The 25390-nt window shown below is 42.7% G+C and overlaps 1 protein-coding gene across 1 annotated transcript in view; it reads right to left on the bottom strand.

Annotated features, from left to right (window-relative positions):
* Positions 1-549: 549 nt before the first annotated feature.
* ndufs7 (NADH:ubiquinone oxidoreductase core subunit S7) overlaps positions 550-25390 on the bottom strand; it is a 39172-nt gene continuing 14331 nt past the window's right edge. Inside the window, exons 2-8 of the mRNA XM_039767134.1 lie at positions 23364-23400; positions 21433-21495; positions 15249-15366; positions 14241-14420; positions 3852-3898; positions 3665-3753; positions 550-743 (exon numbers count right to left, since the gene is read on the bottom strand). Coding sequence (XP_039623068.1) covers positions 646-743; positions 3665-3753; positions 3852-3898; positions 14241-14420; positions 15249-15366; positions 21433-21495; positions 23364-23400 — 632 coding nt within the window. The 3' untranslated portion in view covers positions 550-645. The remainder of the gene's footprint in view (positions 744-3664; positions 3754-3851; positions 3899-14240; positions 14421-15248; positions 15367-21432; positions 21496-23363; positions 23401-25390) is intronic.

The following is a 25390-nucleotide window of genomic DNA, read 5'->3' as shown; positions in this document are numbered from 1 at the left end:
TCACTGCTGAAATCCTACTGTGTCCATAAGGCATGTCGTGTATTAAAAGGAAGTTGCTACTTTGAAAGCTCAGCCAATGAGAAACAAAAATCCAAAGCATTAAGAGGGGTTCTCAAACTTTTTCATATGACTATTTATTTTGTGAGATGTTGTAAAAATCCAAACATCTCCCTGGGGTCAAATAAAGTTCTCTCGTTTGTTTGTTCTAATTTTTACTGTGAAAGAATAACTTGAACTTCAAAAATATGACATTTATCCTTTGAAACATCCCAATTAGAGAGAGTACCAAACTAACTGGCCACCAGAAGACACAAAGCAGGTACTTTGGGAGTGTAACCTTGGGAGTTGCACTTCAAATGGATTCACATTGGCAAAGATGGAAGGAGCCGAGGAGAGGGAGGTGGGCCAAAGATTAATTTTGGGGTCTTGTCCACTCCTCTCAATATGTGACTGAACCTTTCAGCTCCTTCCTGCTCAGGTGTAAAGATCCTCTGAAGGGGTATCCCACAAAACTCACACTGAAAGCAGCTCATCCACAAGATGACGGTGCAAGGAAAAAGAGTGTAAAGAATTTTATTAATGTGCACACATGCAGAGTTGTATACAACAGAAGAAAAATGCTACAGATAAATAAGTCACGTCCTTTCACTTGCGGTACCAGATTCTCAGCTTCTTCTCCCTCTTGATTTTCCTCTGAAGCTGTAGGATACCGTAGAGCAGAGCCTCTGCTGTTGGGGGGCAGCCTGAGAAAAACAAAGCACGACAGCAGTTAGAAGTGAAGGTGGGGCTGCACCAGGGATCTGTTCGAAGTCCATTGCTTGTTGCATCAGTCATGAAGTGGTCACCACAGAAGTGTGTGAAGGAGCTCCTGCAAACGGATCATTTTGTTTTGATGGTAGAGAGTAAAAGAGGATACTGAAATGGAAAGGTGGCCTGGAAATCAAAGGCTTCAAGGTAAATGATGGAAAGATCAAGGTGATGGCTGGAGGACAAATGGCAGCAAGTGTGGAAAGGTTGCATGAATTGACGTGTAGCTACTGTGGTAAAGACCATTGGGACTTAGTGCAGCACATGTGCACAGAAGTGGGAGAAAATACAGGTACCAGTCAGTTCCCCCCCAAACAACACCTCAACTAAATCCAAGTTAGGTCAAGTCAAGTTGGGGAGCCTGCACTTGTACAGAGCGTCGCCGCAGCCACCACACGACGAAACTGCTAGGGATCCTGGTTGACAACCCCCCAGGCAGACAAGTGGTCCAGTCCCACCCTCTGCAAATGACCCTCTATCTGCCGCACACAGGTGTTACGTGGGCGACCCCTTGGCCTGGTCCAGTCACTCGGGTCCTCAACAACGAGGATACTTTGAGCCGGATCACTCTTGGAAAACGCGCCACTTGGCCGTAGTGCCGTAACTGACGCTCCCTCACAATGCAGGTCACGTGCCTCGTTCGGGACTCCATGAGCAACACAAAATTAAACCAGCGGGACCCAAGGATTCTCTGAAGAGACACACATGAAGGAGTCCAGTCTTCGTCTCAGGTCACTGGGTAGCGTCTATGTCTCACAGACAGGAAGCACCAGGACTCTAAAGACTTGGACCTTCGTCCTTTTGCAGATATCAGGAGTGCCACACACCCCTTTCCAGCAACCTCATGACCCCCCCATGGTCTCCCAATCCGTCTACTGACTTCATAGGAAGAGTCACCGGAGACCTGAACGTCACTGCCAAGGTAAGTAAACCTCTCAATGACGAGGTCGACGCTCTCTCTGCAGGCAGACCCCCTGCTGATGTTTGTGCCCAAAAGGTCATTAAAGGCCTGGCTGTTGGTTTTTATCAGGACCCTCACAAGCCCAGACACTCAGACCCCTCACTCAGTCTCTCGAGTGCCCCGATCAGAGCTTCCATTGACTCAAGTCAATCAAGTCAATCAATCTCAAGTCGAGATCCGTGAATCTTTCTTTACCAACAGATGCCCCACATCTGCTAGACCCCACCACCCAGTCAACGCAAGCATTGAACAGAGTAGGAGCAGAACAGACTCCTGATGGACCACAGAATGAAGTGGGAAAAACCACAGAGGGTTTGCCTCCACTCTGCACAGCACTCCCAGTACCAGTGTACTGGCTGGCCATGATACTCAGCAACCATGAGGAGATCCTGCGAAGTGTCAAGATGTCCCATAGGGCAGCTCGATCAACCAAATCGAACGTTTTACGAAAAACATCAAAGGCCGCAAAGAAACTCTGCCGATATTCGCGTTTGCGCTCAATGAAAACCCTCAGTTGCCAGGATGCGGTCAACGGTAGACTAAATCTAACCTTAAAAGTATTTGGTAATGAAACAGAAACTCTGCTGTTGATTTACGACTAAACATATTATTTTAAATAATGAAACGTGAAAATGGCACGGACAATCTTTCTTCACCTAATCTTTCGTAGCCTAGCCTTTGGAGACAAGAACTGCCATCAAGTGCTTTCTGTAGCTCCGAGTGACATTCCCACACTTCTCGACTGCTCGTATGCCACACTCTTTTTCAGGTTTGATGGACATCTCCTCCATACTACAACCTTCAGCTCATTCCACGGATGTTCATTGGGACTCAGATCAGGACTTACTGCAGCCACTCCCTAATGGCCCAATGTTTTCTTCTTCTTCTCCATTCCTGGGTGCTTTCTGAGGTCTGTTTTTAGCGGTTATCCAGCTGAACAACCCCTGACCTGCATACAACCTTCTGAGACTAGGCTGTCAAAACGGCCCTGAGAGTGACTTTGTTGTGCCCTGTGGAGATTCAAGCTGAAAAGATCACTGAGCCTCCACCATGTTTCATGAAAGGGATGGTTTTCTTTTTTCAGAAAGCTTCGCTTTACTTACTGTGAACACAGAGTTGGTGTGATTTACCAAAAAACACTCATTTTGTTTTATCTGTTCTCGCAGGTGGACTGCGGCTTGTCAACATGCATTGTAGCAAACACCACAGCTCTCAGAAGAGGTCTTTCTGTTCTCCTATGGAACACCAGATGGTGCGACTTCAAACTGTGACACCTCGAGCCTGACGGGCAGTTTTTCTTTGGTTCTTTGTTCCCCAGTTCCACAGCATTTCTATTCAATCTTACATTTACATGACATTTATTCCTCACACTGTTCCAGTGTGGTGCTGTGTCGTCACCCACTACATTCGGGTCTCAATTCAGGTGGTTCATCGTGTGGTGGGTGCGGCAACGTGCCCTCAATGCACGCTCCCAACCTATTTGCTTGGCAGACACTTTTATAAAAAGAGGTATACAGTACATAATCTTGGGTCGGTTTTACTCTTGTGTGGCTGGGTCCAGGGACGCTGGCTAGAGTCGCATGGACCTTAAACTTCTTGATAATAAATACTGGCAACACGAGAACAGCAAGCTCTTTATAGAGATGGTTCTGTCGATACCTAAATTATAGCCGTCCTGTTAAAAAAATAAATAAATGAGGCCACCAAGACCAAACAAAAGGAGCTGCAGTGCTCGTCACAAAATGTCTTCCACAAATTGTTTTCATCAACTAAAAAAGTTTACAATTTCTGAGAAAAAATAAAGAAATTATGTTCCCAACTACCTACAGATAATTTGTTATTAGATACCTTGGTGGGTGGAAAGGGGGCAAAAAAACCAGAGCGCCACCATCTTACCTGGAACGTAGATATCCACGGGCACTATCCGGTCACAGCCTCTCACCACCGCGTAGGAATAATGGTAATACCCACCGCCATTGGCACAGCTAAAGGAAGATAAACGAAGGACGTGAGGTCAGGAGGGTCACCCTCTGTCAGGAAGAAATCAGGAAAAGGACAAACAAATAAAAGGAACACAACTCACCTGCCCATGGAGATGACATAGCGAGGTTCTGGCATCTGATCATAGACCTGCAAGAGCGACAAACAAAATGGCTGACGTTAGCACTGCAGGACGATAATCAAAAGAACCCCGCTGAACACACTACACTGAATTCATTCTGTATTTCTTTTTTCTTGTAGACTACTTTCACTAGCTGTTCTATTTCTTTTTATTCCAATATACAGTGCTGTGAAAAATACAATACAATTTATTTTTGTAGAGCCCAAAAATCACACAAGAACTGCCACAATGGGCTTTAATAGGCTTTGCCTTTTGACAGCCCCCCAGCCTTGACTCTCTAAGAAGACAAGGAAAAACTCCCACAAAAAAAAAATCTAGCAAGGAAAAAATGGAAGAAACCTTGGGAAAGGCAGTTCAAAGAGAGACCCCTTCCCTGGTACAGTGGGTAGAGAAAGGAATCCCCTCGCCCCTTTGAAATATTCCCATTTTGCTTTACACCCTTAAATGTAAACACACAAACTAATATTTCTTCCCAGCTTTGCTTACTCAATGCAATCTCTAACATCCAAGTGAAAGATATCACAGCTACAGTTCCGAAGAATTACAAAAAAAATCAAAAATAAGAAAGCCTGAGATGAATAAAGGACCCCCCCCCCAACTCAGTCAGGTGTCAGTGCCCACCATTCCCATTGCGGTTGCTGGCTTCCTCCCATCTATGATTAGCTGTAATGAGTGGGATTAGTGAAGATGTTCCTGGTCCATTCATTCCCTTGCTTGGTAGAGCAACTGACAGCAAACAACTGACTATGGATGGCGGGCCACTTTCAGAAGATCTCAGGGGTAGAGTTGTGGACGGACATAAGGCAAGAGATGGACAGAGAAAAATCTCAAAGGTTTTATCAATCTCAAGGAGCAGTGGGTGTCAAAAAACGGGGCTAAATACAACACAATACTCAGAACAGAACACAAGTCATCCTCAACACAATACAATAGTGCAACAGAAATATTACAAGTACAGAGCAGAATTCAACAGTCGATGATATCACATAATACAATTTGGATTTGTACTGGAGTACTGGAGACCTCAGCCATCAATCTGCCTCCCCCTATTGGCCATTCCACAGCTGATTCTGCGCTGGGCCAGCCAATCCGGTGACAGGACCCCTCTGCACGATGATTCCTGCGATCCTCCATCAAGGATGACTTTAAAAGAAGTGGTGAGGCAGGCGGCCTTCTGCTGTTATGCACCTAAAATCTGAAACAGCCTGTCAATAGGAATTCGCCAGGCTGATACGGTGGAGCAATTAAAAAAAAACTGCTGAAAACTCATTACTTTAACATGGCTTTCTCATAACTTCATTTTAGTTTAATCCTAAATCTCTGCATATTCAATTAATTATCTTTACTATTCATGGTGGCTCTGTAATCTGTACTAATGCCTACTCTCTCTTCTGTTCTTTTTCCGGTTTTCTGCGTCACCACCACCCGATCAAAGCACCGTGATGTCCTACATTGATGGATTAAAGACCAGAAGTCCACGTGACCGTCATCATCAAGTCCTTCCATGTGAACCCTAAATAGAAAGAGGACTGATCATTGATGTTAGGTAGAATGCCTAGAGGGGGCTGGGGGTCTCGTGGCCTTGGACCCCCTGCAGATTTTAATTTTTTCTCTCCAGCCTCTGGGGTTTTTTTTTTTTTGTTTGTTTTTTCTGTCCTCCCTGGCCATTGGACCTTACTCTTATTCTATGTTAATTAGTGTTCTCTTATTTTTTCTCTTTCTTCATCATGTAAAGCACTTTAAACTCATTATTTGTATGAAAATGTGCGACAGAAATAAATGTTGTTTACTTTTTTTTCCCCCTACAGGGGTTTTCTTGTCTTCTTAGAGAGTGAAGGCTGGGGGCTGTCAAACGGCAAGGCCTGTTCAAGCCCACTGTGATACTCTTTGTGCGATTTTGGCTATACAAAAATAAATTGTATTTTATTGTATAACCCAATTTACATGTGGTTTGTACATTTGAAAAGGGGAGCGACAGGAATACGGAGTACAATGGCCATTCTTGCATGCTTTTAATTCCGTATATGAATACAATGAGAACTGTGTCAGGATACTTGCCGTTAAGTCATTCACTGTGGGCGTCAGACTCCATCAAGTCTGCGTCTTGTCACTAACTCCTGTTTGTGGTTTTTCATGGACAGGATATCAAGGCGATAGAATGAAAAAAGGGAAGAAAAGGGGCAAAGGACTAGAGTTGAATCCACTTACTCTTGCAGAGCCAAATGTAAAATGTATACATCTGGCGACAATCAAGAGTGAATTTAGTTTAAAAGTCTGTGGAAACAATTAGAGAACTCTCCGATTGTGACATTCTTAAATCAACCCTAAGTCTAATGAAGATGAAGCTCAAAGTAAGGGCGGTGAGAAAACAGTAAGGGTACTGTTATTAACGGCAAGCCTGTGGTTATGATGGACAAGTTTTTAATGGATGAAACATCTTCTAAAAATAACCCAGTCAATGTGTATATGTTAAAAATAATCGTAACCTATTGCAAAGGAAGTCATTCCGGTACACTGGATTATACTTTGGCATTCAAAGGCATTACTGGACTACTAGGCAAAACTGAACAATACGAGGCCGCTGGCTTAGCACACTCTCTGCCGCTCTCAGCTACAGCCATAGAGTTGGAGTTAATTTGAGGCTGAAGGAACTGGCAGCTGCATTCAGGAGAAGACGATCTGTAAAATATGCATTTGAAATGAACAATGTGCGGTCACACCTCATTAAAAGGAGGCGAAAAGAACTGTCGTTAAGCAGGTCGATAACAAAGAGCCACAGGAGGTGCAGATTTCAGTACTCAAACCATGCAAATCAGTAAATGTGCCCAACAACAAGGACCACAGACAAGGTTACGCAGCACTTCTAAATGAATAACTAAAAGAAGTTAACATTACTGTCTGACTGTGAATGCTAAACATGCCGTACTACAATAAAGGCACAGCATTTCAGTATACAGTATACATCGTACACAGACTACAATGCTCCTCTAAACACGAGTTGCTGTTGTTATGCCATACTGTTATACAACAGTCAGAATGTCAGAAAGACATTATAGCAGCTCAGTAGACAAAAACGGGCCAGGTACCTTTTAGAACATACGAAACAAGCTGGACGAGGGCAGGCCATTCAGCCCAACAAAGCTCGTCAATCCTGTCCACTTAACTCTAAATGAAGTTGAGATCTGAAGGAGATTTAAAGTCCTCCTGTCTACTTATTCCACGTGTTTGTAATTCTCTGAGAAAAGAAAAACTTCCTAACATTTGTGTGAAATTTACCCTTAACAAGTTTCCAACTGTTGTGGACTATGGCCGGCCAGTCATCCCGGCCAATACCCCCAGATCGCCAGGTGGAGCTCTTCGTGGAGCATGGAGATGCCCCGAATGCCAGCAGGGAATTATGGACCACGGAGTTTTCATCCACAGACCTGCTGGATACCACAGGGGCCCCTAGAGGATGCTGCAGGGAAGTCCAAGGACTGTTACGTGCCCTATAACCCGGAAGTACGTCTTAGTCACAGCGACAGGAGGAATGACGTACTTCCGGGATGAAGAAGAGGACTTCTGATATGACCCGGAAGTGATAGGAAGTCACGTGGACTGTGGGATCTGAAACACTTCCGGGTCAGGGCACATAAAGGACTGTGGGAGATCCCAGTCGTTAAGCTGAGCTGGGTGGCAACGCGTCTGGGAGAGTGGAGGAATTGTATTATTGTGGATTATTATTTATTTAGGAGTATTGTGGAGAGGAGGGTGCTTTGTGCACTTATTTGCTTAAATAAAGTCAATATTTGGACTTTTATCTTTTATATTATCTGAGGGTTCAAGAGGACGATAGCGCCCTGTCACACTGTGTCCCCTAGTGTACCTGCAGTGTTTCTGTAGGGGGACATTACTTTTGAGATGATATGGAACCACACATATAACAGTAACAGCCAACTCTGTTCCTTAGCTTTCTAGGGAGTGCCATCCAGGGTTTTAGACTCAACAGCGGGGGCTATTTAAACAAGAGCACCAGGAGGGTCTTGATGTCCTGTGGCAGAAGGTGGCACAAAGTGTAGCCTGTGTAAAGAGGACCTCTCTGTGGGTGACCGGAGCTGGACGGAGTAGTCAAAGTGGTGTATGCAGTGGAGTGGAGTGGATTGGGGGGCAGGATGTAGCAGTATCAATTGTGCATATGTTAAAAATAATCATAACCAATTGCAAAGGAAGTGGTAAACCGGATTATACTTTGGTATTCAAAGGCATTACTGGACTAGTGGCAAAAGTGATCAATACGAAAAAGACATCACAGAGAGGTGGCCACAAATCAGCATATGCGCGGCTAAAGAGCGGCCCGATGTGCGTATCCCAAGTGTGTATGCGGAGGGGACAAGACGAGGTGAGGTGCAACATGCCCTGGTGTGTAGCAGTTGTTTTGGGTGACGTTCCAAATGGTCCCTAACAGTGAGGATGTCTGCCTAAACATGCTGGGGTTTAACTCTTTTAGGGGCGAATGTCGACTCTTGGTGAAATTCAGAGGTAGAGGACAGCAATCAGCCGTAAACGGCGTCAAAACTTGCCATTAAATTTTGGTTTTACTCTCTTTGCCAGAAGGAAAGATAACTGTATTGATGTGTCCTCGATTTCCTGCATGAGCATGAGAAGAAAAGAGCAAGCCGCATTTAAAATGGCATCGCTGTCTGATGAGAGACCAAAGTGAATGCTCAATGTAAAATACTCAGTGGACGACATTTTGCTTTTTATCGCTGAATCAGACTCTGACTTACCGGACTCCAGTTTTTGCTGTAAGTGATCTGGAGAACGAGATTGAAAACGAAAGTGAGGTACCGGCATCAGCTGATTGTGGTGCTGAACATGCTAATGTGCCTACGGCAATGTTCACTTACAGTGGTGTGAAAAACTATTTGCCCCCTTCCTGATTTCTTATTCTTTTGCATGTTTGTCACACAAAATGTTTCTGATCATCAAACACATTTAACCATTAGTCAAATATAACACAAGTAAACACAAAATGCAGTTTTTAAATGATGGTTTTTATTATTTACAGAGAAAAAAAATCCAAACCTACATGGCCCTGTGTGAAAAAGTAATTGCCCCATGAACCTAATAACTGGTTGGGCCACCCTTAGCAGCAATAACTGTAATCAAGTGTTTGTGATAACTTGCAATGAGTCTTTTACAGCGCTCTGGAGGAATTTTGGCCCACTCATCTTTGCAGAATTGTTGTAATTCAGCTTTATTTGAGGGTTTTCTAGCATGAAGCGCCTTTTTAAGGTCATGCCATAGCATCTCAATTGGATTCAGGTCAGGACTTTGACTAGGCCACTCCTAAGTCTTCATTTTGTTTTTCTTCAGCCATTCAGAGGTGGATTTGCTGGTGTGTTTTGGGTCATTGTCCTGTTGCAGCGCCCAAGATCGCTTCAGCTTGAGTTGATGAACAGATGGCCGGACATTCTCCTTCAGGATTTTTTGGTAGACAGTAGAATTCATGGTTCTGTCTATCACAGCAAGCCTTCCAGGTCCTGAAGCAGCAAAACAACCCCAGACCATCACACTCCCACCACCATATTTTACTGTTGGTATGATGTTCTTTTTCTGAAATGCTGTGTTCCTTTTCGCCAGATGTAACGGGACATTTGCCTTCCAAAAAGTTCAACTTTTGTCTCATCAGTCCATAAGGTATTTTCCCAAAAGTCTTGGCAATCATTGAGATGTTTCTTAGCAAAATTGAGACGAGCCCTAATGTTCTTTTGCTTAACAGTGGTTTGCGTCTTGGAAATCTGCCATGCAGGCCGTTTTTGCCCAGTCTCTTTCTTATGGTGGAGTCGTGAACACTGACCTTAATTGAGGCAAGTGAGGCCTGCAGTTCTTTAGACGTTGTCCTGGGGTCTTTTGTGACCTCTCGGATGAGTTGTCTCTGCGCTCTTGGGGTAATTTTGGTCGGCCGGCCACTCCTGGGAAGGTTCACCACTGTTCCATGTTTTTGCCATTTGTGGATAATGGCTCTCACTGTGGTTCGCTGGAGTCCCAAAGCTTTAGAAATGGCTTTATAACCTTTACCAGACTGATAGATCTCAATTACTTCTGTTCTCATTTGTTCCTGAATTTCTTTGGATCTTGGCATGATGTCTAGCTTTTGAGGTGCTTTTGGTCTACTTCTCTGTGTCAGGCAGCTCCTATTTAAGGGATTTCTTGATTGAAACAGGTGTGGCAGTAATCAGGAAATTGAACTCAGGTGTGATACACCACAGTTAGGTGATTTTTGAACAAGGGGGCAATTACTTTTTCACACAGGACCATGTAGGTTTGGATTTTTTTCTCCCTAAATAATAAAAACCATCATTTAAAAACTGCATTTTGTGTTTACTTGTGTTATATTTGACTAATGGTTAAATGTGTTTGATGATCAGAAACATTTTGTGTGACAAACATGCAAAAGAATAAGAAATCAGGAAGGGGGCAAATAGTTTTTCACACCACTGTACGATGTTTTACGATGACAATAGGTAGAAACCAGATTGTGACCGTCGAGATGCCACCATGCCAAAGATGACGAATATTTTTTTTTTTTTGGAAAAACTCTTCAACCCTCAAAGACTTAATGACCTGCTAGTTCTGTGTTCTGACATTAAAAACAATCAACATGTCTCTCAGAGGTGGTACCTGTCTCTGCCTTCCCCAGGCATGTTACAATTTACAAATTACTCATTAAACTTTAGTTAACTTGTGTTCTTTCATTGATAACATTAATTTGAACTTTTTGTCATGTCTCTTGTTAGTTTTCTTTTTCTTTCTTCTTATCTTTGCTTTGTTAGTTTAAGAATTTGTGTAATACATTAGAGGAAATGGGACCCTGGGACTTTGAAAATTTAAAGTGCAAGAACTGAAAGGAAATTGGGGGTGATTAGAAAGACACCCTGTATGTGCAGCCTTTGTGCTATTCATGGCAAAGTATTTTTAGCAAGCTGTCCCCAGACATGTATTCTTCATAAATAACTCCTGCCACCGTTACTGTTGAATTCGCTATTCTTGGAACACATTTGTAAGGCCACCGGTGCTGCCAAAATACGTCACACTTCCTCTACTCTGTAAGTCTAAAACTGTGCTAAGAAGTCATGAGGGAGTCATTTATTGTGTCACCCCTTGGGATTCCACGATGTAAGGCAGGGGTCGCCAAGTCCACTCCTGGGAGACCACTGTGGCTGCGGGTTTTCATTCTAACCCTTTTCTTAATGAGTGTCGTGTTTTTGCTGCTAATTAACTTTTTTTGAACTAATTTGAATTGACTTGCTCTTGAAGACTCAGGCCCCTTAATTGTTTCTTTTTCCTTAATTAGCAGCCAAACAATAATGAGATACCAAATGAGCCAAAACAACTGGGGTCCATCATACAATATCTGAAAATACAAAAAGATCTCAGGAATGTCGATCTTCTCAGGTCCCCAAAACATTTGAACAGAGCTGCTCTTAGAAAGAGAAAAATCAACAATTTCGGAAATGTTTTCTAACGCACCACGAAAGCAGCAACAAGTCACAGAATTATAGAACGAGTTTAATGAACGACAAGAATCGGCACCTCAATAAGCAACTGGATGGAGTTTGAGGCCCTGACTTAGTTGGCCTTCTGTTGGCTCCCTCACTTCACATTTCATTTCATTTCAGTTTGGGTGCAATTTAAGGAAAGAAATGAAGCAATTCAGAGGAACGGTGAAGAAATCTTAAAAAAGAAATACAATTTAAGTGAATTCACAAGAAGTTAATTAGCAGCACAAACAGGGCACTCATTTAAAAAAAAAAAAAGGTTAGAATGAAAACCTGTAGCCATGGAGGTCCTCGAGGAACAGAATTGGCGACCCCTGATGCAATGCATCCTCAGGATGAGGAGATTCAGCAACTGTGGTTGTTAAGTTTGATTAGAAGTTGTGTAATATGCAACAGTTAAGCCAATAGAAAAGTAACAAAATGCGCTTTGCCAGTTTGGGCCAACCGATCAACAAAGGATCTAAATGGACTCTGCCAAGTCTTACTTTTTGGCTCACAGAACTTTATATAAACTGCACTGAGTTGAGTGGAGTCTCTGTTTTCTGACCATCATCCACACTCTGTAAGTACGAACCTAGAAAGGTCAATCACTGGTCAGCCATCCAAAGGTTAAGGCAAGTTTTGTGTGTTTGCAGAAACCCTCCTGATTATTTGAGTTTGGGCAAGCACTTTTCAGTTAATGTTGGACCCCAATTCTGTCAATGCAGAGTTCAAAAAGCAATAGAAAGTCCAGAGTGCCCAGTGCCCAGCCACACAACAGGCTCCAGTGCTGACAAAAAGAATCAAAAAGACGTCATTCAGTCATTTAGAGGGACAGCTGCCCAGAGATTAAAATAAAAAAACACATTCTTACAGAAACACATGGCATCAGGGAATAGAAGTCAAAAGGTCAAAGGTGCTCATAATGGGGGTGGTGGACAGGACTTTTATTATAGTCACAGTTTAAAACAGGCCCAACTCCGGTGAGGAGGCTGTGTGACCTCACTTGTGTTTTGGTTCCACCCTGGAGTGAACACACACAGATAAGCCTACTGAAGACAAGTGCACAGCATTCTGGGAAGCACCAGGGACATGTTGACGCTAAAAGACATGGAACAGCTGAATTCACAGAAAAGAAGTCTGATTTACCCGGTGACTCGGTCCCACCAGTGGCTGGCTCTGTCTGTCTGAGTGTTGCGATCCAATGTGCGCTCGCACAGAAGTATAGCACTGTACATATAATGTGGTCACAAAGTCAAAGGATGTGTCTCGTTTTACATACCACGACAGAATGGGAAAAGGCAACGAAGGGCTGAGGCTGAAGCTGAAAATTCTGCACCTGGAAAGTACAAACTCAGCACCAGTTCTGTCAGGCAGGATGTTAGAAAAAGAGGCAAACTTGTGACACTTTGGAAATGTGAAGATGTGTTAGAACATTCGTCTTCTTCTTTCAGCTGGGTTGCCATAGTGGATCATCATCTTCCATATCTTTCTGTCCTTGTCATCTTGTTCTGTCACACCCATCACCTGCATGTCCTCTCTCACCACATCCATTAACCTTCTCTTAGGCCTTCCTCTTCCCTGGCAGCTCTATCCTTAGCACCCTTCCCTCAATATACCCAGCATCTCTCCTCTGCACATGTCTGAACCAACGCAATCTCACCTCTCTGCCTTTGTCTCCCAACCGTCCCACCTTAGCTGACCCTCTAATGTCCTCACTTCTAATCCTGTCCATCTTCGTCACACTCAATGCAAATCTTAGCATCTTTAACTCTGCCACCTCCAGCTCTGCATTAAACCTTCTCCTGCTATCTCTACAGACAGGTTCCGGCGCCCAGAAGAACGTCACTTCCAGTTCCGACGCCCAGGCTGATGTCAGAGAAACATCATTTCTGGTTAACATACATCACTTCCTGTCTGACCATTTAAAATCGCCATCTTTTCCAACCTTCATCGGTTCTTTCTTGGACTCTCTACAGTCAACTACTCTGCTGAATGAAAAACAAATCTTTGCGGCTAGGAATATTATACAGGTGGCTGCCCCAAACCTTTTTTACAACAGATATGAAAGGCACTATAATAGATATACAGATACATAGATGTGAAAGGCACTATATAATTATATTGATAGATGTGAAAGGCACTATATAATAAACAGATAGATAGATAAATAGATAGATAGAGATATGAAAGGCACTATATAAGATAGATAATGTGAAAGGCACTATATAATAGATAGATAGATGGATAGATATGAAAGGCACTATATAATTAGATAGATGTGAAAGGCACTATATAATAGAAAGATGTGAAAGGCACTATATAATTATATTGATAGATAGATATGAAATGCAGTATACAATTATATTGATAGATATGAAAGGCACTATATAATAGAGAGATGTGAAAGGCAATATATAATAAATAGATATGAAAGGCACTATACAGTAAACAGATAAGATATGAAAGGCACTATATAATTAGATAGATAGCATATTACTTAACTACGAAACAAATGGAAACTTCATTTTTTACAAAAGACATTTTTTAAAAACCAAACAGCATTGCACACTTGCATATCATTACTTAGTGCAACAGAGATAAGCAGGTATGTAATGGAATGAGACAGAGCTTTTAGTGTGTACAGAATGTTAGAAAGAGAATGACCGAGGACTGCGTCAGTAGCTTTTACTTTTTAATACAAAGTGGGTTGACTCCAACTCATCAGGGTGCCAGAGGCAGTTATGTTTTGACAGTGTAACACGTAACAGTCCAAACACATAACTGACAGATATAATAACGTAAATGTCTTTTTTTTTCTTAACATTACCTTTCTGAGGGCAGGGGCCATTTTATTGGTGAGAGTTCCTGCAACAATCATGACATCCGCCTGGCGAGGGCTGGCTCGGAAGACCACTCCGAAACGGTCCATGTCGTAGCGTGGTGCTGCCATATGCATCATCTCCACTGCACAACAGGCAAGACCAAAGGTCATGGGCCACAGGGAGCTCTAAGCAGAAAAAGAGGGAGGAGGAACACACTGAGGCTCACACATTCAAAAATACAACAGTCTCAGAGGTTAGACTCACCTGCCCTTATTCCTTCCCCTTTTTATGTGTTGTTTATTGAAAGCAATCAGCTATTACAAAGGAGGAGAAACAGCCCAAAAAAAAAAACCAAAACGAGTCTCCAAAAGGGGAAAGCAATGTAGAGAAGTGTGTGCCGTACTCATTTTATGATCCCGCCCCTAGAAACTCCCAAAAACATTCCACTCCGTTCCTGCTTGTTCCACTCCCACTTTCTCCTGCTCCCACAAAAGGTCCCATTTTGCTCCTGACTGCATTCCCATTTTCCCCCCTTAAAAAGGCACCTGAACTGAGCACATAGCTTAAGTAGATTCTTAAAATAAGAGAACCCTTCTTATGACAATTTGATTATTTTTTCTTTTCCTCCCACTCAAGAATGCTGCTGACTGGAGATGTTGTTTTCCTCTCCTCCATTTTCATAATCTCTACCACTCTATACCTGAGTAATTTTGTATGATTTGTCTCTTAATTGGTGTCGCTCTCTATATTGTTAAGATCTGTGCATGTGAATCTGTTGAAATTAATTTATTTTACTGTATGTTTACAACTAATCTGTATGTTAAGTTTGTGAATTATGTAATTTGTAAGGTTTGTAATTGTATTTTATTGTATAAGGTTGTCATATAGTAGTGAAATAAACTACTATCTGTCTATTCAGTATAAAGAGCTAGAAGAGATAGAATTGAAACAGACTCATGTTGGGCTCTATGCGGCACGAAACATCTGTAAACTTAAAAGTGAGTCCTACTTACTCGTCGAGCCCAATTGACCAGGTCATCCAGTTTGGCGATAACATACTCTCCTTTACTGCTGGGTACTGAGGACGTCTTAGGAGCTAATGCTGTACTTTTGTGTCTGGCAGGAATAACACTAAGGAGAGAAGGAGACATTTCAGTTGTCAGGTTTATAAAAATGTCAAGTTTAGAAACAAACATCAAAACAATGACATCAAACAGCAAATACGTGACATTTCATCTACAGGAGATGCTGCTACATCTGCAGAGTACCTCCAGTTGGACTGAGAAGGAGACTCTCTATCACTTGATGATAAACACACACTTGAACCTCTAAAATGAAGCCCTAGGAACAACAGAACAGAATCTGATGTCCCATCAAAAAACTTCAAAGAATAAAAATTGGGAGTGGTCTCCTCGAGACTGGATCATACACTTAGATATGGGGATGGATATTTGAGGAGTAAACCACAAAACAAGGATTATATTTTTATATTGGGTACATTAAAGAACCATCAACAGCAAATCAAATTAATAATATATTGAACAATTATTATAAAAGTAAAGTTGAATAAATCAGACTCTATAGCTGCACTTATGGTTAGCGGAAATAGCTCAAAAGTTGACAGAAATCTACATCTTGTACTTAATACTTGTATGCAAAATTTGGTTGACCTAAGTGAAAGCGCACTCAGGTTATCGTGTTCACACACAGAAGCATACAGACATAATTCAAAAAATTATATTTTCAGACTCAGGGAGGTCTTAAACATTGAGATTCACCAAAATCTTGAAATCAACTTTTTGGACAATTACAATACTTTCTGTATACAGGTAGTCCCCAGGTTACGGACATCCGACCTACGACTTACGAACGGGGCCGCAGCTGTGACACATGCGCCTCAGTAACTGCCGCTCCGTCATCTTCAGCCTGGGGACGCTGCAAGCGTTGGCGGGACGGAGGCTGGAGGGGGGCGATTTCCTGAGTGTCCCTCAGGTGGCTCCCGGAGGCAAGCGGTGACCTGTGGTCCATAGTCACTGGGGCCACATCTATCGCTTGTGTGCAGGATGGAGGCTTGATGGGGCGGTTCGCTGCCTGCCCACTATGCCGCCGCAGCTAATGCTCCTGAGTGGACGCAGGCTGGATGGAGCGGAGGGGGGCGTTTCACTGCCCGCCCACCATGCATGGCTGCCCCGTGCGTTCTCGGTGGTCGGCTGGTGATGCTGCAAGCGGTGACCCAGTTGTGGCTGAACGGGGCAGCAGGGGGTATCATTATTGTGTGCATCTAATGGCTGCCTATTGAATGGGGGCGATTCACTACCCGCCTCGGTGGGTGGACGCTGCAGACAGCATACTGTAGTGGACGTGACTGTGTGGTAAAGCGCCCCTCGCCGCCCCCATTCATTCTCAATAGCAAGCCTGCTTGTTCTATTACGCACATAGCAGGAAGTTGTCTCTTGTCAGTACACCAGACGTGTTGACGACGGGTGCCTTCCTGCTGTGATAGCGTGTACAGTGCTGTACAGAAGAGCTCATCTTAACCTTTTGTCTTCACCCTTCAAGAATGTCTCTGAAACACAAATCTGATGCAAGTGCTAGTGATACAGTAAAGAAGGGAAAAACCACCACCACTGAAAATAAAGTAGAAATAATAAAAAGGTAATAGAGAGGTGAAACTCCATCATTCATTGGCAGAGCACTTGGTTACAGTCGGTCAACAACAGCATTTATTGAAATAATTGACCTGCTCCGACTTACATGCAAACTCAACTTAAGTACAAACCTACAGTCCCTATCTCGTACGTAACCCGGGGACTGCCTGTACTTTGTATACGGGAAAGTAAAAATGAGTGTTGGAAACTGTTCCTGGTAACATTTACAGTATCTTGAAATGGGACTCAGGCCTCCAAAACATTTTATTACCTCAGATTCTAAACTTAAAATATACTAAGACTTTTTCCAGCTGATCTACAAAATGGTGTACAGTGGATTCATAAAGGATTTGAACCCCTTCACTTTCTGCATATTTTGCTGTTAATTTTAAATGGATCAATTTATTATTTTTGCCCACTTCAAGCCACGCTCAATAACCCACAATGACACAGTAAAAGCAGATTTTCAGAAAGTTCATCATCAAGTTCTTCCATGAGAACCCTGAATACCACGAGGACTGATTGAGGTCATTGATGTTAGGTAGAATGCCTAGAGGGGGCTGGGTGTCATGGCCTCGGACCCCCTGCAGATTTTATTTTTTTTCTCCAGTCGTCTGGAGTTTATTTTGTTTTTTCTGTCCTCCCTGGCCATCGGACCTTACTCTTTTTCTATGTTATTTAGTGTTCTCTTATTCTAATTCTTACTTTGTCCTTTTTTCTCTTTCTTCATCGTGTAAATCACTTTGAGCTGCATAATTTGTATGAAAATGTGCTATAGAAATAAATGTTGTTGTTTAACAAAAATCGAAATCTCTCATTCCTAGAGTTATTCAGACCCTCAGCAACTCCAAATTGGGCTCAGACATGTCCGGTTTCCTTTCATTCTCCTTGAGATGTTGCTGGAATTTGATTGGTGGCAGCCTGTGGCCAACTGAATTGATTGAACATTGTTTAGAAAGGCACACGTGGACCTGGGTATAGAAGGTCCTACAATTGACACTGCACGTCAGGACAAAAATCCAAGGCTTAAGATCAATACTAAAAATAATAATTCAAATATTTACAGTTATTGTTGAATTAGTGAATTCCAAGAGAATTCATTATATTGTCATGTAAGCAAACTCTTTAAAGTTGTGTTTGTAATAATGCGTTTTAAAGAGCTGGTGTGTTAGAGAAGCCATCTGTTAGATTTGTAACATTTGCTACTGTAAGATTGATATTTCCATCATTAGCTGGTAAAAAAAAAAAAAGAAGAACTTACTAAAAAGTAATATTTAACAGATTGACTCAAATGTCAAACTCCTTTGGCCTCATGTATAATGTTGTGTGCAGAATTCACACTAAAAAACATGATGTATGGACAAAAACAGGAATGTGTGTACATGTGTAAATAAATTTGCAAGCACTCCCCCCTTTATAAATCCCAATCAGCGTGAATTTTAACGCACACGAATGTGCCTAAAGCCTCACCCCGACTCCTCCCAGAATTTTGCATATTTGAATATGCAAATCAATATAAATAGTCACTTCCATTCAGAGGGCAGAACGGTGGTGCAGTGGGTAGCGCTGCTGCCTCGCAGTTAGGGGGACCTGGGTTGGCCTCCCGGGTCCTCCCTGTGTGGAGTTTGCATGTTCTCCCCGTGTCTGTGTGGGTTTCCTCCCACAGTCCAGAGGCATGCATATTAGGTGCATCGGCGATCTTAAATTGTCCCTAGTTTGTGTGCTTGGTGTGTGGGTGTGCACGCCCTGCGTTGGGTTGGTGCCCTGCCCGGGGTTTGTTTCCTGCCTTTGCGTCCTGTGTTGGCTGGGATTGGCTCCAGCAGACCCCCGTGACCATGTAGTTAGGATATAGCGGGTTGGATAATGGATGGATGGACTTTGATTCAGTGTTTTGTTAAAAGAAAACAGTAAAAGAACATATAAAAAAAAAAAAAAAAAGAAGTGAGGAGATGTCAAAGTCGACATGAAAAGGCGAGTGTCTAAATGTCACATGGAAGTGTATTGGGGCCACAGACAAGAGGAAAAAAAAAAGGTCTCTGTCAAGATTACGGTCGAAATGTTCTGGAGGCATAGCATGAAAAAGAACAGACCGTGGCCTTTCTATTTACTGTATACACTTGTTCTGTCAATAGCTGCAAATTTGATGTAGAGGAGCAAGTTGCTCGATTTCAGCTTTACCTCAGGTGCACACACATCACCAGCATGAAGCCTTGAGAGACTGCCTACTAATGTGCACCAGTATAGCTGTGGTAGTAATGACGACTTCACTCCTTAGCCAGGAGACTATGAACTTGAACAGCACAGCACACTCGTGTCGGACGGCAGGCCCCTCACTTAAGAATGACTGCTAAACAGGACGATGAATTCAAATGTTATTTCAGTGCTTTTGCCGTTATTATAAAAAGCCTTTCATTTAGAGCACGGGTGTCAAACTCCGGTCCTAGGGGGCCGCAGTGGCTGCAGGTTTTCATGTTAACCATCTTCTTAACTAGTGACCAGTTTTTGCTGCTAATTAACTTTTGCCTTAATTGTAATTAACTTGACTCGCGGCCCTTTTGTTTTTTCAGGTAATCAGTCATTTTCCAACCCGCCATATCTTAACACAGGGTCACGGGGGTCTGTTGGAGCCAATCCCAGCCAGCACAGGGCGCAACAACAACATTTATTTATATATCACATTTTCATACAAATAATGTAGCTCAAAGTAAGAATTAAAATAAGAGAACACTAATTAACAGAATAAAAGTAAGGTCCGATGGCCAGGGAGGACAGAAAAAACAAACAAAAAAAAAAACTCCAGACGTCTGGAGAAAAAATAAAATCCGCAGGGGGTCCAGGCCATGAGACCACCCGCCCAGCCCCCTCCAAGCATTCTACCTAACATAAATGATCAGCCCTCATTGTATTCAGGGTTCTCAGGGAAGGACTTGAACAAGGCAGGAACAAACCCCGGGCAGGGCGCCAGCCCACCGCAGCCTTTGTTGTTTCTTTTTCCTTAATTAGCAGACAAATAGTGAGACGCATAACAAGCCACTGCATGACCAGCTCACCTGTGCCCATCACACAATACCTGAAAATAAAGAAAGGTGATGGTGGTCTCAGTAAGGTTGATCTCTCAGCTCACCAAAACATTTTGATGGAGTTCTTAGAGAAAACAGAAAATCAACAGTTTGGGAAATGTCTGCTGTGGCAGAATAAGAGCAGCAACAAGCCGTGGAATTAAATAACGGGTTTAATTAACAGCAAGAATCGCCTTCTCATTAAAGTGATTGGAGTGAAATTGGTTGGAGTTTGAAGCCCTGGTTTAGCTGGTCATCTCATTTCTGTTTGGCTGTCATTTAATAAAAAAAGTCAATTCAGAGGACGGAATCTTTAAAAATCTATATACTGTATATAATTCACTAAGGCAAGACACACATGGACCGAGCGGTCTCTTGGTCTGGAATCCCTGCAGATTTTATTTTTTTTCTCCAGCCGTCTTTTTTTTTTGTTGTTTTTTCTGTCCACCCTGGCCATCGGACCTTACTTATTCTAAGTTAATTAATGGTGACTTATTTTTATTTTTTATTGCATCTTCTATTTTTCTATTCTTCATTTTGTAAAGCACTTTGAGCTACATTTTTTGTATGAAAATGTGCTATATAAATAAATGTTGTTGTTGTTAATGGAAAGGCGAGAAACCCATGGAAAGCAGCGTGGATTCACTAAGCCGCCGACAAGTAAGACACCTATGGCGCACGCAGGAAGGAGCCACGCCGGAGGTGAATCGCCATATGCAGCGTGTAAAACGGTTTGCGAGGGGTATCTCATGGGATCCTTAAAACAATCCTTTACAACTGAGGTTAAAACACAATGAAGTAAGCAGTCTTTAAAAACCGAGTTTTCGGTTACAACGCCGCCGCGTGCACCATAGCAAACTGTTTTACACGCTACATACAGCAATTCGCATCCGCGACAAACATGCGTCTTCTTAGATGCTCCTGCAGGAACACGGAAAGTCTACGTGAGTCACAGGTGCATCTGGACTGTGCAAAGACGACAACGACTCGAGTGACGAGTTGGAGGTGGGCACATGAGCGATGGCGGTCCGCCAGTTTTCAGTCACGGACGATTGTGTGTTGATTCGTTCCGTGCATTGTTACAATGTTGCTTTTCTTGCTGATTTATTACATTACCGATTTTTCAAATGTTAATTTTCTCCCTGTGCTTAAAAATCTTTAAAAACCGGCCTGATTATGCAGTGTATGATACGCTGTGGGTTGGCTAGTGGCTATTAAAATGATAGGAAAAAAGTTAACTAGCAGTGAAAACTGGTCACTGATTAGGAAAAGGGTTAGAATGAAAACCTGCAGCCACTGTGGCCCACCAGGACCAGAGTTGGACACCCCTCAAGTATACCCAAGGAATACTTAACACTTTCTGAACAGTTAAATCCATTTCAGGTGGCGAGGGGCTAAAATGCTGAAATTAAACCAAGCACAATGTTTGCCCAGCAATTAATGAAGATGATGATGCATTTAGTTGTGAAACGTCTTGACCACGTTCTGACCTGCTTTCAGCTTCTGAACTCTGGTGAAGGCCTTTATTATGCAGAGCGAAAACACAGCCAGGTCTGCAAAGAAAGGGAAAGAAAGAGTCAAGGTAAACAGAGGCAGGCTACAAAAGATCTGCTGTTATGCAAATAAAAACAAAGACTCAACTACAACGTGCATCACATAGTGAAATTTCACTCCTGAATAATGATGTGAAGATACTAGCGAAAGTTTTAGGCTGAAGAATTGAGAAAGTGCTTCCCTCAGTGATATCACAACACCAAACAGAATTTATTACAGACAGACACCCAGCCTCAAACCTTTGGCGTCTGTTAACAGTGATATACTCGCCTTCAAAATTCAAACTCATCAGAAGATTTACTATCTTTGGCTGCAGAAAAAGCCTTTAATAGACTTGAATGGGATTATATACATATTACACTGCACAGATTATGGCTTGGCTGCAATATATCTGCATGGATTCAAGTACTTTATACCAGTCCAGAAGCATCAGACCTCATTAATAACACTGACACCAAGTCAAGTTGGGAAGCCTGCACTGGTACAGCGTGTTGCCACACCCATTACACAACGAAACAACTCGGGATCCCGGTTGGCAAACCCCCAGGCAGAAAAGCGATCCAATCCCACCCTCTGGAAATGACCCTCTATCTGCTGCAGCCAGGTGTTACGTGGGTGACCATTTAGCCTGGTCCAGCCACTCGGGACCCCAACAATCTGGATCACCCTCGGGGAAACGCGCCACACGGCCGTAGTGCCATAACTGTCATGTGCCTCATTCGGGATTCCATGAGCAACGCAAAGTCAAACCAACAGGACCCAAGGATTTTCCGGAGAGACAAAGTACCAAAGGTCAATGACACCGATTACTTCAAATTAGAAAGAGGTTCGACAAGGGTGCCCATTATCACCAATGCCTTTTGCATTAGCCACTGAGCCACTGGCTATTCACTTCTGGACAAAAGTACACATAAAGGGGACTATCAGAGAAGGACTCAAACAGAAAATATCAGTATATGCAGATGATATGGTGATTTATATATCACATCTACAGTTATCTCTATTGTTAGTTGTAGATGTGTTAGGAGAATTTCACAAGATTTCTGGATTCAGAATTAATGTGAATAAAAGTGTGTTCTTCCCAGTAAATTTTCTATCACATCATACTAGATTGGATAACTATAACATGAAATGAAAACACTTTAAATATCTGGGGATAACTATCACAAGAAAATATGTAAACATCTGCTATTTTGTTCAAAATGTAAACCTGTGACTGTGCTTCATAAAAGGGCAACCAGGAGGAATCATTCCTGTAGTTGACCCCAAACCAGCAGACACATAGAGACCCTAAGATTCATATCAATACCCTTAGTTGGTCAAACATACGTTTCTTTAACTAGCTGGCTCAGTCCATAGTAAATTGTGGACAACTGGTCTTTCACTTAAATCTAAGTGCAGAAGTTCAGGAGTTCAATGTTTTTATCGACCTGGTTTTGTGCAAAAAAGGGCACAGCCAAGCTGGAACACAAAAGGGCCTTCCTTAAATGGATGCTACAAAGTTTGAAGTTCACAGGTGTCTATAATGTCTGTATATGCTGTAGCTTTAATAATACGTTTCACTAGAATCAAAGAGGCCTAGCCCAAACCCTAAGGTCATCACTCCTCCAAACTTTACAGTAGGTACTATGAGGTCTGGAAGGTACCATTTTTCTGGTATCTGCCTAACCCGGATTTGTCCATCAGAATGCAGGAGGCCGATTCCCACATATTTTTGGCCATCTGGTGTACCTTGTCAAGAGTGGATACTACGATCTGCTAGTGGTTTTGTGCTGATAAAAAAACAAAACAAAAAAACTGACAGACATCTGGGCTTAAAAACACAGTGCACGCCAACCTTAAAGGCAAAGTAGAAAGTGCTACAGACCTGAGGTTTACGGTTAAAAGCCTGGCCAGGCGGGGACCTGAAATGAAAAAGAGAGACACAATTCATCAGACTGCCACAGACTGGATTTGGATTTTGACTAATAGGCTCATAAATGGGAACGTGAACATACAGTGATGTGCTTAGTCATCAGGTTGGCAAGCGGGCTCAGGCTTGTGCCTTTTGCAGACTTACGTAATAACCGGCTAGGTTGTCTGACGAAGACAGGTAAAAGAATACATTTGACAATATTTCCGATGTACAACTCTTACCTTACATGTACCCTTAAGTGTTTGCCCTATGCCTTTCTTGGGTACCCTCATGTGACACAGGAAGGCTGCTTGCATTACGTAGGGGATGGGGGGTGAAGCCTTTGGAATAGCTGACACCGCCGGAGAGCCAATGGGATCAGGCCTGTAGGGGATTGGAACTGGTGTGGTGCTGAGGTGTCACCCACTGCAGGGCAGCACTCAGGTATTAATTTGAGGCGGCCCATTCGGGTAGGAACGTTAAATGTCTCGTCTCTCCGGCATGATGACCACCTTCTTCTGTCATTTTGAGGCTTAAATCCAGTCTTCTTGATGACTACAGTGATCCCCCGCTATACATTCAGTCCTCGTTTATCGCGGTTAATCAGTTCCAGACTCTACCATGATAAATGAATTTCCGCAAAGTAGGATTCTTTATTTATAAATCGAATATTTTCGCAGTTAGAACATAGAAAACCTGTTTACGACCTTCTTAATACATTTTTTAACATTATTAGACCCTCTAGACATGAAGGTGAAAATCCGCGAAGTAAAAACATACGTTTATATTGCTATTTTTATACTGTCACACTTGGGTCACAGATTGGCACAGAAACACAGGACATTGTAGAGACAGGGACTTTAAAACACTGAAAACAAACATTTGTCTCTTTTTCAAAAGTTTAAACTGTGCTCCTTGACAAGACAGAGATGACAGTTCCGTCTCACAATTAAAAGAATGCAAACATATCTTCCTCTTCAAAGGGGTGCGCGTCGGGAGCAGAGAATGTCAGACAGACAGAGAGAGAAGCAAACAATCAAAAATCAATACGGCTGTTCGGACTTTTAAGTATGCGATACACCGCCACACACAGCAGCTGCAAGAAAGGGAGCAATGTAAAAATAGTCTTTCAGCATTTTTTAGAGGAGCGTCCGTATCCTCTAGGCTAGTGTGCGAACATCCCCTCTGCTCACACCCCCTCCGTCAGGAGCAGAGAATGTCAGAGAGAGACTGAGAGAGACAGAGAAAAGCAAACAATCAAAAATCAATACGTGCTGTTCGGGCTTTCAAGTATGCAAAGAACTGCGCGGGAAGCATATCGTATATCATTGAGGAGTTTTATTTAATATGTAATACGTGCTCTGATTGGGTAGCTTCTCAGCCATCCGCCAATAGCGTCCCTTGTATGAAATCAACTGGGCAAACAAACTGAGGAAGCATGTACCATAAATTAAAAGACCCATTGTCCGCATAAATCCGCGAAACAGCAAAAAATCCGTGATAGATATTTAGATATGCTTACATATAAAATCCTCAATGGAGTGAAGCCACGAAAGTCGAAGCACGATACAGTGAGGGATCACTGTATTAGTATTATTACTAGGGGGCTCCGCTTCGCTTGCCCACCCCCAGGTTTGGTTTACCGGATAAACAATTTAAAGAGAATGTTATTTTCATGGGAATTGTTACATATGCATTATTTTCATTTTTACTTTAAAACTTTTGTAAAAACAATATTTGTCCTTTACTTCCTGCCACGGGTGTGGTTACATCTCTTTCTTGTGGGACTTATAACACTGCTCATGTTGTGAAGGGGGGGTTTGAACACACACTAAAGAGATACGATTGGTTCAGCTGGTGTCTTGCTGCTGCTGCTGCTGGCCAGCTGTGTGTTGTGCTTGTCGTGCTTTGCGTCAATCACTTAAATCCTGTACAGCAGCTGTCCTTTTGCCATTTCGCTTTTCTGCTGCTAGCGTTCTGTATTGGAGTGTGAGGGCTGA

The sequence above is a fragment of the Polypterus senegalus genome, chromosome 10, assembly GCF_016835505.1.
Source record: "Polypterus senegalus isolate Bchr_013 chromosome 10, ASM1683550v1, whole genome shotgun sequence".
NCBI classification, from domain to species: Eukaryota; Metazoa; Chordata; class Cladistia; order Polypteriformes; family Polypteridae; genus Polypterus; species Polypterus senegalus.
The sequence above is the reverse complement of the archived record's forward strand: the minus strand, read 5'-3'. Positions and strand labels throughout refer to the sequence as shown.